The sequence below is a fragment of the Dasypus novemcinctus genome, chromosome 1 (genome assembly GCF_030445035.2).
Source record: "Dasypus novemcinctus isolate mDasNov1 chromosome 1, mDasNov1.1.hap2, whole genome shotgun sequence".
Taxonomy (NCBI): Eukaryota; Metazoa; Chordata; class Mammalia; order Cingulata; family Dasypodidae; genus Dasypus; species Dasypus novemcinctus.
This window is the reverse complement of record NC_080673.1, coordinates 200,648,181-200,663,627: the sequence shown is the minus strand read 5'-3', so window position 1 is coordinate 200,663,627 and position 15,447 is coordinate 200,648,181. Positions and strand designations below refer to the sequence as shown.

The 15,447-nt window shown below is 40.5% G+C and overlaps 1 protein-coding gene across 2 annotated transcripts in view; it reads left to right on the top strand.

The window, feature by feature from the left end:
* STX18 (syntaxin 18) overlaps nt 1-15,447 on the top strand; it is a 133,466-nt gene that overhangs the window by 77,344 nt on the left and 40,675 nt on the right. For both annotated transcript variants that reach the window (XM_058301150.2, XM_058301154.2), the window contains 2 exons: nt 13,123-13,238; nt 15,235-15,312. In XM_058301150.2, the coding sequence (XP_058157133.1) occupies nt 13,123-13,238; nt 15,235-15,312 (194 nt within the window). The remainder of the gene's footprint in view (nt 1-13,122; nt 13,239-15,234; nt 15,313-15,447) is intronic.

Sequence of the window (15,447 nt, the reverse complement as noted above, 5' to 3'; positions counted from 1 at the left end):
ATAATCCAATATTTCTTTTTGGAATTAATCAATAATATTAAACCGCTACAGTGGGTCAGGGAAAGGCCTCATTGAGAGAGTCACATTGAGTAAACACCTAAAAGAAGTAAGGCATCTGGGGAAAGAGCATTCCAGAAAGAGGAGACAAACACTCCTGAGGTGAGAGTATGCCTGGTATATTCAAGGAACAGCACGGTGCCTACTGGGGTTGAAGCATAAGGCATGGGGTTCGGGGAGATAGCAGGGAGGCGAGAGCTGTCATTCACTTTAAGGACCCTTGTGGCTCTTGTAAAGACCTTGGCTTTTATTCAGAGATGGGAAGCCACTGGAACATTTTACGCAGAGGACTAATGTGCTGTCACTCACTCTGTAACAGGATCAGCATGGCCATTGTGTTAGGATCAACTAACAAAATGACAAGGCAGAAGCAACAGTCCAATTCGGAGGCTCCAGTTACAGTCCAGGGGAGAGATCCTGATGGCCTGCACCAGAGCAGTGGAAGAGATGTGATAAGCTCTGGGTCTGGAATATTGTGAAGGGAGAGCCAACAGCAATTGCCAGTGGATTAGATGTAGGCCACCAGGGAAAAAGAAGAGTCAAGGGCAACTTCAGGGTTTGGGGCCTGAGCACCTAAAAGGATGAGAAGGATGGGATTATCATCCGCTCATCTGGGAAAGGATGCAGCAGGAGCATGTTTGAGGAGAGATGGGGAGCTCAGTTTTGGACATATTTGCAGTGCAGATGGAGATGTTGAAGAGGCAGATGTGTCTGAAGTTCAGGGAGAGGTCCAGACTGAAAATATATTTTTGGGACTTATCAGGCTAAAGTGGATATTTAAAGTCATGAGACTAGACAGACTCACCAAGGGAGGAAATTTAGATAGCGAAAAGAGATTTAAGGATTGAACTATGAGTTGTCCGTCTGAAATGGCCAAGGAGCTAAGAGGTGTCAACAGAAAGAATGACAAAGAGCAGCCAGTGAAGGGAGAGGAAAAGAGGGAAGTGGTGTCCTGGAGCCCAAGGAAGAAAATTAATCAAGAAGCAGAAAGCGATCAATCAATTGAAAGGAACTAAGTCAGTTGAGGACCCAGTCACCACCCTTGTTTTTAACAAGGTGAGCCATTGATGACTTTGGTGAGCATGATGAGAGCGGAGCCATGGGGATGAAAGCCTGTTTGCATTGGGTTCAAGAGAGAACTGGAGTCAGGGAACTGGAGTCTTGCAGTGTTAACATGCCTTAGAGACGTTTTGTTAAAAAGAGGAGAGAGATTGGAAAGGAGCTGGTAGGAGACACGGATGGAGTTGAGAGGTTTTGTTTTGTTTTGTTTTTTAAGTTAGGAGAAATGACATCATGTTTATATGTGGATAGGAAAGAGCCACATGGGAGAGAAACAATGATATTATTAATAATGATAATAACTAGTACATGCAGTATGTGCAAGCCAGACACTGTCCAAGGCCTGCATGCACGTATTAATTTACTTAAGGTTAATGGTGCAGGAGAGAAAAGGGAAAATTGCTGGAGCCAGTCTAGTACCTAGGGGAGAAACATAGTTCATCCCTCATAGCAAGAGAAAAGGCAGGGTCTGTGGGTGCAGAGGAAGGGGGGGGGGGGCGGCACACCTGGAGTTGAGAGCTTGTAGGTGTTCTCAGAGAAAGAAGAAGCAAAGTTAGCGCTGAAACTGAAGTTGGGGAAGGTGGGGTTGGTGATATGAGGAGTGTGAAGAAGCAGCGAGATGGTCATCTATGGAGTAGAAAGTTGATGGATCAGGAGCGTCAGGGTAATTGCCAGGCAGCGCTAGGGGGACTACTTGAGATTGATGATTGTAATTAGTCATAAAGCTGATATTTTGATCTCCATCTATCCCATTTCCACTTGATCCTAAATGCAGCTAAATAGAGAGCTGTTAATTACTGGTTCCCAGTACACCACCAGTCTTTGTCGTCCCTTGACTCCAATTCCAAATGGCTTTTCTCTCATTGCTTCCCTATCCCAGTATTCTCCCAGGAGCCAGGCTTTTTTCTAGTGGCACTCAGAAGATTTCCACGATAAGGGTCAGCTGCACTGAAACCAAGCCAAGCAGCGAAGTACATTTTGAGTATCCATTGTGTGAACACAGTCTGATGTGGACCTTTACAGTTTTTAGACTGCACCCATTCTTACACTCTTTTTTTTTTTTTTTTTAAAGATTTATTTTTATTTATTTAATTTCCCTCCCCTCCCCCGGTTGTCTGTTTTCTGTGTCTTTTTGCTGCATCTTGTTTCTCTGTCCGCTTCTGTTGTCGCCAGCGGCATGGGAAGTGTGGGCGGCGCCATTCCTCGGCAGGCTGCTCCCTCCTTCGCGCTGGGCGGCTCTCTTCACGGGCGCACTCCTTGCGCGTGGGGCTCCCCTACGCAGGGGACACCCCTGTGTGGCACGGCACTCCTTGCGCGCATCAGCACTGCACATGGGCCAGCTCCACACGGGTCAAGGAGGCCCGGGGCTTGAACCGCGGACCTCCCATGTGGTAGGCGGACGCCCTAAACACTGGGCCAAAGTCCGTTTCCCCATTCTTACACTCTTTAGCCTGGTAGACAAGATGTGCTGAGCATGTAGTTGCATTGGAGCTAGCCTCAGCCCTGCTCAGGTTTGTGGCCATTGTACTGTATGTACCGGTGACGTTCCCTTTTCCCTGAATGCATTAAAGACCCCCAGAAAGTGTTTCTTTTTTTAGTTTCTCCTTCAGTTTCTCAAGATTTTATCAGAAAATGATTAGCAGACCATTTGCCCTGGTTTCTTTTCTCAAAACAAAGTGTTAGTCACAGAACATTTAGTCTCGAGAGCATTACTTTTGTCCTTTTAAATCACATTAAAAGGACAAGTATTAATAGTGGTTTCCTTTCTTTCATGTTTCCTGGTTTTCTGCTCTTCTCTGTGTTCCTTATTTATCTTAATGTCCCTAGCTCACCTGGGCCCAGATCTCAGGGTCACCATTGATAATCCCTTGCCTCCAGCATCTGTTATGCTCCTGAGGACTTTACATCTCAGGTCCATCCCTTCTTTCCAGTCCCCTGCCACCTTGCAAGCTCTGCCTTTGCCTCTTTCTTCAGTTTCAGTTGAACTGAAATTTCATGAGCACCTATTACATACTAACCTACTAGGCAGAATGTCAAGGGTATTTTGCAATTTTGAACTTACTAGACTCATTAACCAAATAATAAAAAGTAAGTGTATTCCTTTGGATTTCTCGACAAAGAAACTTTCACTACTCAGTTTTTTCCTTTCTTCTCCCTGAAGTAAATTGACTAATCCAGATCTACACCTAACAGTCTCCTTTAATTAAATCAAATTTTAAATAATAGAGATTTATAATAAAATTATTCCTCTATACATCCTAAATAAAATAAAAACAAATTTTGATAAGTTTTTAGAGGCATGTTCTATGGAGAATATATGCTTTAGAATTATTTTCCTGATAACCTTTTCAAAATAGTAATAATTGATGTGTATCTTTCAAATGACCATTATTTATCTATACTTCTATTTCTTAAATAAGAAAAACAAGAATGAACCCTCCTTCAGGTGCTCCACTTCATCATCTGTAACGTCCTAAATTTCACATGCCATCTTTGGTCTCTCACCTTAACATCTTTCCTTCCAAACCTAGGCCATTTTCTGTTTCCTGTCTTTTTTTAGATAGATAGACAGACAGATATACACACATATATTATTAGATCAATTGTAGTTTTACAGTGAAATCATGCACAAGTACAGGGTTCCCATATATCCCCCTGCCAGGCACACAGTTTTCCTTATTATAGACATTTTGCATTAGTGTGGTACTTTTATTATAGTTGATGAAACATTATTATTATGCTTTTGCTATTTTAGCCCACTGCTTACATTAGGGTTCACTCTTTGTGCCTTTTGTGTGTGTTCATGTGTATACAACCTAAAATATCCCTTTTCAAATAATGCATTTCAGTGGCGCTATATTAACAAAGTTGTGTCTCTATCACCGTCATTTGCGAAAAGTATTCCATCACCTCCGAACAGAAACTCCGTATCAATTAAACATTTACTCCCCATCCCCCTTCCCAGTCTGCCAGCTGGTAACCTGTATTCTAATTTCTAACTTTATAAATCTGCATATTCTGCTTGTTTTGTATAAGTGAGATCATTAAGTATTTGTCCTTTAATGTCTTGCTTATTTCACTCAACATGAAGTCTTCAAGCTTCATCCATGTTGTAGCATGTATCAGAACTTCATTCCTGTTTACGGCCGAAAATTTTCCCACTATGTGGAAATTTTGGCAGTTGTAATAATGCTGCTATAAACATTGGGATGCAAGTATCTGTTCGAGTCCCTGCATTCAGTTCTTTTGAACATATAGTTAGAAGTAGGATTGCCAGGTCATACAGTAATTCTATACTTAACTTTCTGAGGAACCACCAAAATGTTTTCCATAGTGTGCAGCACTTTATGTTCCCACCAATGTAATAAACAAATATTCCTATTTCTTCACATCCTCTACAACACTTGTTATTTTCCATTTTTTTAATGGTAGCCATTTTAGTAGGTGTGAGATGGTATCTCATTGTGGTGGTTTTTTTACTTACTTTTCTTCCCCTCCCCTGCCCTGCTATTTTTGCTGTCAGTGTCCATTTGTTTTGTGATCTTCCGTATCTCTTTCTCTTTTTATCTTCTCTTCTCATCTTTCTCCTCTAGAATTCACCAGGATTCAATCCTGGGGTCCTCTGATGTGGAGAAAGTTTCCCTGTCAATTGTGCCACCTCAGTTCCTAGTCTCTGCTGTGCTTCACCTTGACTCTCCCCTTCATCTCTCCCTTGTTGTGTCATCATCTTGCTGCGTGACTCATTGCATGGGTACTAGCTCACCATACAGGCACTCACGTGGGCACTTGGCTCACCATGGAGGCACTCAGCTTGCCGTGCAGGGACTTGCGTGGGCACCTGACTTGCCACATGGGCACACCTTCTCCTTTTCTTTTTTACCAGGAGGCCCCAAGGATCATACCCGGGTCCTCCCATATGGTAGGCAGAGGCCTTATCACTTGAGTCACATCCGCTTGCCTCATTGTGGTTTTAATTTGTATTTCCTGGTGCCTGATGAGGTTGAGTATCTTTTCATATGTTTATTGGCCATTTGTATGTCTTCTTTGGCGAAATGGCTGTTGAAGTATTTTTCCCATTTTAAAATAGGGTTGTTTATCTTTTGTTGTTGAGTTGTAGTAGTTCTTTGTATATTCTGGAAATTAAACCCTTCTCAGCTGTATGGTTTGCAAATATATTCTACTATTCTGTAGTTTGCCATCTTACTTTCTTGATAAAATCCTTTGATGTACAAAAGTTTTTCATTTTTTATCTTTTTTCTTTTGTTGCTCTTACTTTTGGTGTAATGTCAAAGAAACCATTGCCAAACACAAGATCCTAAAGATGTTTCTCTGTATTTCCTTCTAAGAGTTTCATAGTTTTAGTTCTTTGGTCTTCAGGTGTTTGATCCATTTTTATTTCACTTTTGTATATGGTATGAGGTAGGGGTCCACCTTCATTCTTCCACATATTTTTGCTTATGGCATTTCAATTCTCCCAGCACATTTGTTGAAGAGACTATTCTTTCCCCACTGAGTGGACTTGGCACCCGTGGGAACTTGAGATTATTTTAGGAATCCCGAAAAGAGAACAATTATGTTTGTAAATCAGGCGTTGTTAACCTTTTTTCTTCCACAGACCCCTTTGCCAGTCAGGTGAAAACCATAGGCCCCTTTCTAAGTCCACACTATGCTGTGTATTATTTAATAAATATATCACATCTGTACCAACACATCCCCACAAGAATAATGTTTTTTGAATTTAAATTCAAGCTCATGATCCCTTGTCATTGCTTATTGGCACTGCTTTGACAAAGTAATGCAGCACCTTTGTTAAAGATCTGTTGGCCAATGGTGTGACGGTTTATTTCTGAACTCTCAGTTCAATTCCATTGGTCTTTATGTCTGTCCTTGATTCACTACTATGCTGTTTTCATTACTGCAGCTTTGTAATAAGTTTTAAAGTCAGAAAGTGTGAGCCCTCCAACTTCTTTCTTCTTTTTCAAGATTGTTTTGGCTATTTGTGCCCATTTACCCTTCCATATGAATCTGATACTGGCTTTTCCATTTCTTCAAAGTCTCTTTGAATTTTGATTGAAATTGCATTGACTCTAAATATTGCTTGAGGTAGAATTGACATCTTAAAAATATTTAGTCTTCTAATCAATGAATACAGAATGTCCTTTCATTTATTTAGGTCTTCTTTAATTTCTTTTAGCAATTTTTTGTAGTTTTTTGTGTATCTAAGTCCTTTACAGCCTTGATTAAATTTATTCCTAGATAGTTTATTCTTTTAAATGCTATTATTGTAAATGGAATATTTCTTGATTTCCACTTCATATTGTTCATTACTAATATGTAGAAACACCATTGGTTTTGGAATGTTGATTGTGTACCCTCCCACTTTGCTGAATTTTTTTATGAACTCTAGTACCTTTGTTGTGGATTTTTCAGCTTTCTCTATATGTAGGATCAAGTCATCTGCAAATGGCATGGTTTTACTTCTTCCTTTCCCATTTGGATACTTTTTATTTCTTTTTCTTGCCTAATGGCTTTGGCTAGAATTTCCAGTATGATGTTGAATAACAGTGGTGATAATGAGGATCTTTGTCTTATTCCTGATCTTAGAGGAAAAGTTTTTGGTCTTTCATCATTGAGTATGAAATTAGCTGTGGGTTTTTCATTTATGTTCTTTGTCATGTTAAGGATGTTTCCTGAGTGTTTTTCTCAGGAAAGTTGTGGAATTTTGTTAAATGCCTTTGCTGTGTCAATTGGCAGGATCAACAATCATATGGTTTTTTTTTTACCCTTCATTCTATTAATGTGGTATGATACATTAATTGATTTTCTTATATTGAACCACCCTTGTATGCCTGAGATAAATCCCACTTGATCATGGTTTGTAACCTTTTTTAATGTGCTTTTGGCTTTAGTTTGCTAGTATTTTTTAAAGGATTTTTTCACCCATATTCATAAGGAATATTGGTCTGTAGTTTTCTTTTTTTCTGATATCTTTATCTGACTTCGATATTGGGGTGATGTTGGCCTCATAGTATGAATTGGGAAGTATTCCCTGCTCTTCAATTTTTTGGAAGACTTTGAGCAGTATTAGTGTTAATTCTTCTCGTATATGTTCAGTAGAATTCACTAGTGAAGCCATCCTGTCCTGGGCTTTTCTTTGTTGGGAGATTTTTGATTAGTGAATCATTCTCTTTGCTTGTTATTGGTGTCCTGAGATCTTCTATTTCTTTTTGAGTTAGTATAAGCTGTGTGCTTCTAGGAATTTGTAAATTTCATGTTGGTTAACTCATTTGTTGAAATACGTTTTTTCACAGTTTCATCTTATAATACTTTTTATTTTTGTAGGGTCAGTCGTAATGTTCTGTTTTTCAGTTCTGATTTTAGTTATTTGCCTTCATTTTTTTCTTTGTCAGTCTAGCTAAAGGTTTTTGTCGGTTTTGTTGATTTTCAAAGAACCAAGTTTTGGTTTTGTTGATTCTCTTTTTTTCTTATTCTGTATTTCATTTATCTTTGCTCTAATCTTTGTTATTTCCTTCCTTCTGCTTGCTTTGGGTTTAGTTTGCTCTTCTTTTTGTGGATCCTCTAGCTGTGATATTAGAGCTCTGATTTGTGATTTTCTTCTTTTTTAATGTAAGCATCTAGAGTTATAAATAGTGTTATATATATGTTAGTTCTAATTCATTTATAGTATTGTTCAGGGTCTCTATTTCCTCGTTGAGCCTCTATCTAGATATTCTGTCCATTGATAAAAGTATTGTATTGAAGTCTCCAACTATTATTGTAGAGGTGTCTAATTCCCCCTTTGGTTTTGCCAGTGTTTGGTCATGTATTTTGGGGCACTGTGGTTAGGTGCATAAATGTTTATGATTATTATTTCTTCTTGGTGCATTGGCCTTTTTATTAATACATAGTGTCCTTCTTTGTCTCTTGAAATGGTTTTTGACTTAAAGTCTATTTTGTCTGATATTTGTTGTGATTTGAAGCTGTATTTACCGCCAGAAAAACATGTTCTTACGTTTACTCTATTCTTGTGGGTTCTAGCCTATTATAAGTAGGACCTTATGATGAAGTTACTTCAATTAAGGTATAGCCCACCTCAGTGAGAATGGTTCTTGTTGCCAGAGTCCTTTATAAGTGGAATGAAATTCAGACAGAAGCAGAGAAAACCATAGAGGGAGCAATCAGAGCTGACTATCATCAGAACTTGGAAGAGAAGGGGGAGAGTCTGGAAGACTCTCCAGCATGTGCCTTGCAATGTGATAAACTAAGACCAAGGGTCACCAGCAGCCAGCCCCAAAATATCACAGTCTTCAGGGAGAAAGTATCACCTTGATGATGCCTGGATTTGGGCCTTTTTCCTGACTTCGAAACTATGAGCAAATAAATTCTCATTATTTCAGCCACCCCATTTCATGATATTTGCTTCAGCAGTCAAGGAAACTAAAACATTAAAATAGCTGTCTCAACTCTCTTTGGTTACTCTTTGCATGAACTATTTTTCCCATTCTTTTACTTTCATCCTATTTGTTTCTTTGGATCTAAGATGAGTTTCTTATAAACAATATATAGTTGGATTGTGCTTTTTAAAAATCCATTTGTCAGTCTGGGTCTTTTGATTGGGGAATTTAATCCATTTACATTCAGTATAATTACTGATAAGGCAGGACTTGCTTCAGCCTTTTTGTCCTTTGTTTCTTATAAGTTTTATATATTTTTTGCCTGATTTTCCTTTATTGCAGCCTTCTTTTATGTATAGCTGATCTTTTGCAATAGAGCTGATTGGTTTCCTTTTCTGTATATAAATATTTTCTTTGTGGTTATCCTGCAATTTGTATTAAATGATCCAAGACTGTAACCTACCAGTATGAAAATGTACCACTGTATCTTCAATGGCATACACAGTTTCTGCTCCTATAATCCTGTACTTCTCCTCTTTATGTTATTTTTGTCACACACCACCTCTTTACATTTTGCATGTCCCTATCATGGAAATATTAGTATTTCTTGCTCAATTATATTCTCCATCTTATAGGAAATAAAGAGTAGAGTTACATACTGAGGAATACCATACTATTGCTTTTTGCATTTACCCATGTAATTACCTTTACTGGATATCTTCACTTCATATTGCTCCAAGCTACTGTTTCCTGTCCTTCCCTTTTAACCTGAGGAACTCCTTTAGCATTTCTTGTCGAGCAGGTCTCTTGGTGACAAACTCTTGCAGTTTTTGTTTATCTGTGAATATCTTAAACTCTTCCTCATTTTTGAAGGACAGTTTTGCCAGATAAAGAATTTTGGGCTGGCAGCTTTTCTCTTTCAGCACCTTAAATATGTCATCACTGACTTCTTGCTTCCATTGGTTTCTGATGAGAAATCAGCACTTAGTCTTATTGAGGATCCCTTGTATGTAACAATTGCTTTTCTCTTGCTGCTCTCAGAATTCTCTCTTTAGCATTCGACATTCCAGTGGGGATGTGTTTTGGAGTAGGTCTATTAGGGCTTTTCCTTTTTGGAGTTTATTGTGCTTCTTTAACACATATAGTTATGTCTTTCCTAAAATGTGGGACATTTTCAGCCATCGTTTCTTCACATATTCTCTTTGCCTCCTTTTCCTTCTCTTTCTGGGATTCCCATCATGCATATCATGTTGTCCCACAGGTCCCTTAGGCTCTGCTCCCTTTTTTCATTCTTTTCTCTACCCTTCCGACTGTTTGATTGTGATTGTCCTGACTTCCACTCTGTTGATTCTTTCTTCTGCCTGTTCAAGTCTGCTATTAAATTCCTCTGGTGTATTTTTAATCTCCGTTATTATCCTTTTCATACCCATAAGTTTTGTTAAGTTCTTTTTTAATCTTCTAATTTTTCTTCTTGTTCCCCATCCTCCTCCTTATATGCTTTAGTTCTGAGTTGATTTTGAAAGTTTAACTGATTGTTTTTTTATTAGTTGCTTCACCTTCTGTTTCCCCTGAAGTTTTAATTTGTTCCCTTGACTGAGCCATCTCATCATGATCTTTTGTTGATGTCTGGGCCTTGGTTCTTTTGATGTGCTAACTGTGGAAGTCAGTTTCTCCCTTTTGCCTAGATTTTAAGTGTAGATAGATTGACTGTGTCTTAAGGTTATTCTTCAATGCTTGGTTGAGTTTATACTGAACCTTTAGAACAGCCCATGTTTAACAGTTTGGATTTTCTCAGATCTCTCTGCACCTGCCTCTTGCCCTGGACTTGTGCAGTAACTTAAAATGTACCTAATGTGTGTGACTGTTTCCCCTCCAGGAAAGGACATCCGTTCTTCTCTTCCTCCTCCATGAGTCCTGAACTGTTCTCTTTCTTTTTATACATACTTTTCTCTCCATTGATTATCACTCATTCAACTCCTTTCCCATACTCTGGACTGCCTTTTCACTCCAGCTTTTAGCCCTTGATCTGCCCTGCCTTGCTCAGTTCAGTTTCCCCTTTTTGTATGGCTTTTCTGCCTCTAGTAACTTCTGTTTTAAAAAGCACCAGATTTTTTCATTTAGAGGCACCAGCAATTAGGACCCAAGCTGGGAATGTGCACAGCTGGCCATTAGTTCTGCCACAGGTCAGTGATTTCTAGGGGATCACTTTGTATGAGCATATATGCTGACTGCTAGGACCTTACTTTAGCACTAGATGGCTTTGGCTCTCTGTCCCTGAACGTGCATGGGACCCTATGTTGCTGCTGTAGATGTTTCTGTGATCAGAGACTTGATTCATATGAATTAAGACCCACTCTGATTCAATTTGGCCTCATCTAATTAGGATCGTCAAAGATCCCATTCACCAATGAGTCAGCACCCACAGGACACATAGGTCTTTTGTCGGGGGCATGATTTAATCAACAACAGTCTATCTTCTAGACCCTAGAAAGACATGCTCATGTCCTGACCCTGGTCTTGGGGTGTGGACCCATTTATGAATGGGATCTGGAACCAGCTCTCCCCCCTGCCCTCCTTGTGGAATGCCTTCTTTCTGCCCAGTGCCTCCCCTGCATGAACTGATGACACCTTCCTTTGGGGCCCACTGTCCATATCCATAATAACACCACTGACCATACTTCATTGTGCTTCTCGTTGATGTCTCCTGTGTTGCTATCCCCTGGAGTAAAGACACTCAGAAGTGAGCCTTCTTCAACCTTGAACCCCTATCCCCAGCACAGTACCTGACGTATGGGAGATTTAGGATGTGTGTGAGTGATGGGTAAATTGTGAGGGTTAAATAAAGTCCATGTAAGGCACTGAGAATCACATCTAGAACATACTAAGTGCTCAGCTAATGCAAGCATACTTACTGTGTGCCAGATACTATATTAGATACTGGGAAACTGAAATGAACAATGGAGATAAAGCCTCTGCTTTTATGAAGCATGCATTGTAGTGGGAGGAGACCAACATAAATATGCCTTTAATATTGCAGGGAAGAATACCTGCTAAAAGAAAAATAAATCAGGGTAAGGAATAGACAGGGCCAGTTGAGCATTAGGGTTTGGAGAATCCCAGGTCCCATATGACAAAGCCAAGAGACAGTAGCTTAATAACCAGCAAGGCACTAAAAGTAAGTGCCAGGGATGCTGGAAGGCAAGCCCAGAGGGTGCCAAGAAAGTGCCTTGAGATCTGAATGAGGGAGAGATCTGAATGAGGCAGGCATGTGCTTGGCTGACTGGGGCACAGCCAGGAGGCCAGCGTGACTGGAAGGAAGTGATCAAATGAGCAAGTAGCAGGAGGTAAGTGAGTAGGATTTCGGATTTCATTCAGAGTGAGAATGGGTGACTGGCTATCTGGTGGACAGGAAATGGAATGATTTGAGCCTGTGAGTTATGTAAGGTGCCTCACACTGGATAATCTGTGATTCATCATTTCAGCTGGAAAGTGCAGCATGCTTAATTAGGCTTCAGGGCATCAAGGTTAATGATACTTCTTCCCCCCTCAAAATAGAACTCATATTTTGAATCTCAAGGTACATTACTGAAAGCAGGTGCCCTTTCTAGCTTAGTAACTTTAGGATTGTGTTTGTTTAAATACCAAGAAAAATGAATTTGTTTCTAAAAGTTCTTACATTATTGTAAATTTTGAAGGCTGCCTGTGAGCAAGGGGAAAATGGCAACCTGAAATGTCTTCTCATCTCAAGAGCCTGCGAATTCTCTCCATGTCATTTGGCACATGGCATCCAGGGTGGACTTCTAATATAACTCTAATCCTGTCATTGTGTTCTGTGAAACCCTTTGGGGGAAGCAGATATGGCTCAAGCGATTGGGCTCGTATCTACCATATAGGAGGTCCAGGGTTCGATTCCTGGGGGCTCCTGGTGAAGGCAAGCTGGCCTGAGAGGAGAACCGGCCCATGTGGAATGCTGGCCTGCGTGGAGTTCTGCTCCACACAAGAGTGCTGGCTCGCAGAGGAGTGCTGGCACAGCAAGATGACACAACAATAGGAGACACAGAAGAGAGACAATAAGACGCAGCAGACCAGGGAGCTGAGGTGGCAAAAGAGAATGAGCATCTCTCTCCTACTCCGGAAGGTCCTAGGATCAGTTCCCGGAGCCCCCTAATGAGAGTACAAGCAGATACAGAAGAACACAGAGTGAATGGACACAGAGAGCAGACAACAGGGCAGGGGTGGGTGGGGGTGGAATAAATAAATAAATCTTTGGAAAAAAAAGAACCCCTTTGGTAGCCACCCCCTTGCTCTCACAATCCAAGGTGACATTTTCATAGCGCTGTGCATGCTGCAGCCCCTGACCCCAGTCCACTCTCCCCTCCTGGTCTAGCCTGCATACAAAGCTCTTTTGACCTCCAGGCCTGTGTGTATGTCGGTTTCCATTCTCTAGATCCTTCTCCCACTTCTTCACCCAGCCAGCTCCTCCTCACCTTTCAAGTCTCAGCTTAAATGTCGCTTCACCAGGGAAGCTTTTCTTTCCCTTTGCATCCCACCAGACTATATTACATTGTCATTTGCTACTATACTTTAGTTCTCTCTCTCTCATTTTTTTTAGCCATATCATGTCTGAATATGGGCGGATGACAGACACAGAGCGAGATCAAATAGATCAGGATGCTCAAATATTCATGAGGACCTGTTCAGAAGCAATTCAACAACTAAGAACAGAAGGTAAAGAGCTCTGAAAGATGCAGACTGCCAGCCATGACCGCATCAAGTAGTTAAACACGATACACAGGGTGCCTCCAGTTAAAATCCTTCTTAGATTTAGGATTGTAATAATACTTCCTTTACTGAACTAACATGTCAGTTAATGTTTTAACCAAAGCTGTTAAAAGTAATGAAAAAGCTATTTCTTTCCTCCTCCCCTTCCTCTCTCCCTCCCTGTCTTCCTCCCTTCACTTCCTTCCTTATCTTTTTTTGAAGTTAAACAAATGGGTAAAGGGAGATGAAAAGGACCTCTCTAAAGCAAACCAAAAACTTTTTAAGGGGCCAGACCTAGAGACAAATCCTCTGTGTGTGTGTGTGTGTGTGTGTTTGGCATTCTGTGGGGTAGTGGTTGGTGGCCTGTGGGTTAGGACGCAGGATGGCACGCTAAGCTCTCTGCTTTAGTATCAGATACTCATGGTAGAAGAAGGGCTCTGGAGCCATTGCTGCACAGGTGCACACCCAGCTCTGCCAGGTGCTAGCTGCATGGCCCTAAGCAGGTTCCTTAATCTCCCTGGGCCTTGGAATCTTCATCTGTAAAATGGAGATTTTAATAGAATATGTCTCTTAGGGTTGTCATGAGAATTAAGTTAAATTCTTAAAGCATGCATAGAACCATGCTGGTACATAGGGTGGTTATTACCTCACTTTCCTTAACATTTAATTACTATTGAGATGCTGAGATGGGTTCCCAGGTCATGTATTTTCCTTGATTCTTTTTTTAATTTGCTTAGACTGATACAGAGTACATTAAATAATATAGAGGTCAAAGTTACCAGATACTCGGGCACAGGACACAAGACTTTGGTTGAGAAGCTTCCACTTAAAGCCTTTTGGCCCACTTTGAGGGTGATGAAAGTTATAGACATTCTTACCAGAAAAATAGGTGTGCGTTCATACAGAATATTAGGTGCAATCCCATGGCTGTCCTGGAGCCCCCACGGGACTCTGAGGTGTAGCCACCCATGGTAAAATCATAAATCATGCCCCTTCCTAGGGCACAGTCACTCACTGAGATGCCTAGAAGATAGACAGAAACAACAGGACAGTAGTACTAGGCACCAAGCCACCAGCCCCTGGGCTACTTATGGCTCTGAACCTTCCTGAGCTTCTTCCTGTGTAAAATAGACAATCATTGTTGCCTTCTGATTTGTTTGAATTACTAGCAGTAATACATGGAGAGTACCAGCAGGTTGCTTGTACATAGTAGGTGCTCAATAAACAGTAGCTGTCTATCAAAATAAGTGATAGTTTTTGTTGTTGTTTTTGTTTTTTTAAGGAGGTACTGGAGATTGAACCCAGGACCTCGTACATGGGAAGCTGGCACTCAACCACTGAGCTACATTTGTTCCCGAGTGAGAGTGGTTTTTTTCATTTGTTTGTTTTTTAGGAGGTACCAGGGATTGAACTCAGGACCTTATACGTGGGACACAGCCGCTCAACTACTTGAGCTACCTCTGCTTCCCAGTAGAGGTTTTAACAACATGTTTTGGTTCACAGAAGTAAGGGCATCCCTGTGTCTAGGTTTGGCTCACTGTCTAAGGAACCCTCAAAAGATGAGGGGATAGGGCAGTCTACTCTGAAAACAGCACAGGCTCAGGCAGGGAGGAGTGTGTGATTTGAGTTTGATTTAAACATGTTACTTGAAGGTCAGCTGGAGCACTGGATGCTGTTAGTACACAAGGGATCAGCACTCAGTAAGTGGGCTGCATCAAACACTATCTGTAAGTGATACAATAAGCCATAAATTAGTCGATCTAGGTTTGCTATGTTTAATCTTTCACTCTTGTAAAGTCCTATAAATCTTACTCTTTTAAAAATGTAGTGTCACTTGACACAAGACTGGTTTTACAGTTGTATTTTTAAAAATACTTTAAAGAAACTGTTCAGAGGAAGCTGGTGAATTGTCCTTTAATGTAATTGAATAGAAAGATCTGAATACTATCCTTTTCTGTTACAGCCCACAAGGAAATACATTCCCAGCAAGTGAAGGAGCACAGGAGTGCTGTTCTGGATTTCACTGAAGATTACTTAAAAAGTATTTCATTTGATCTGAAAGCTCAAATGTGGCATTGCACAATGGATTTGATGCAAAATTTAGCTTTGCTCGCTGAAGTGTCTTATTATATTTAATGATGCCTGTGCCTGAGAAGCAGTTTTAAATGGTCTTTGT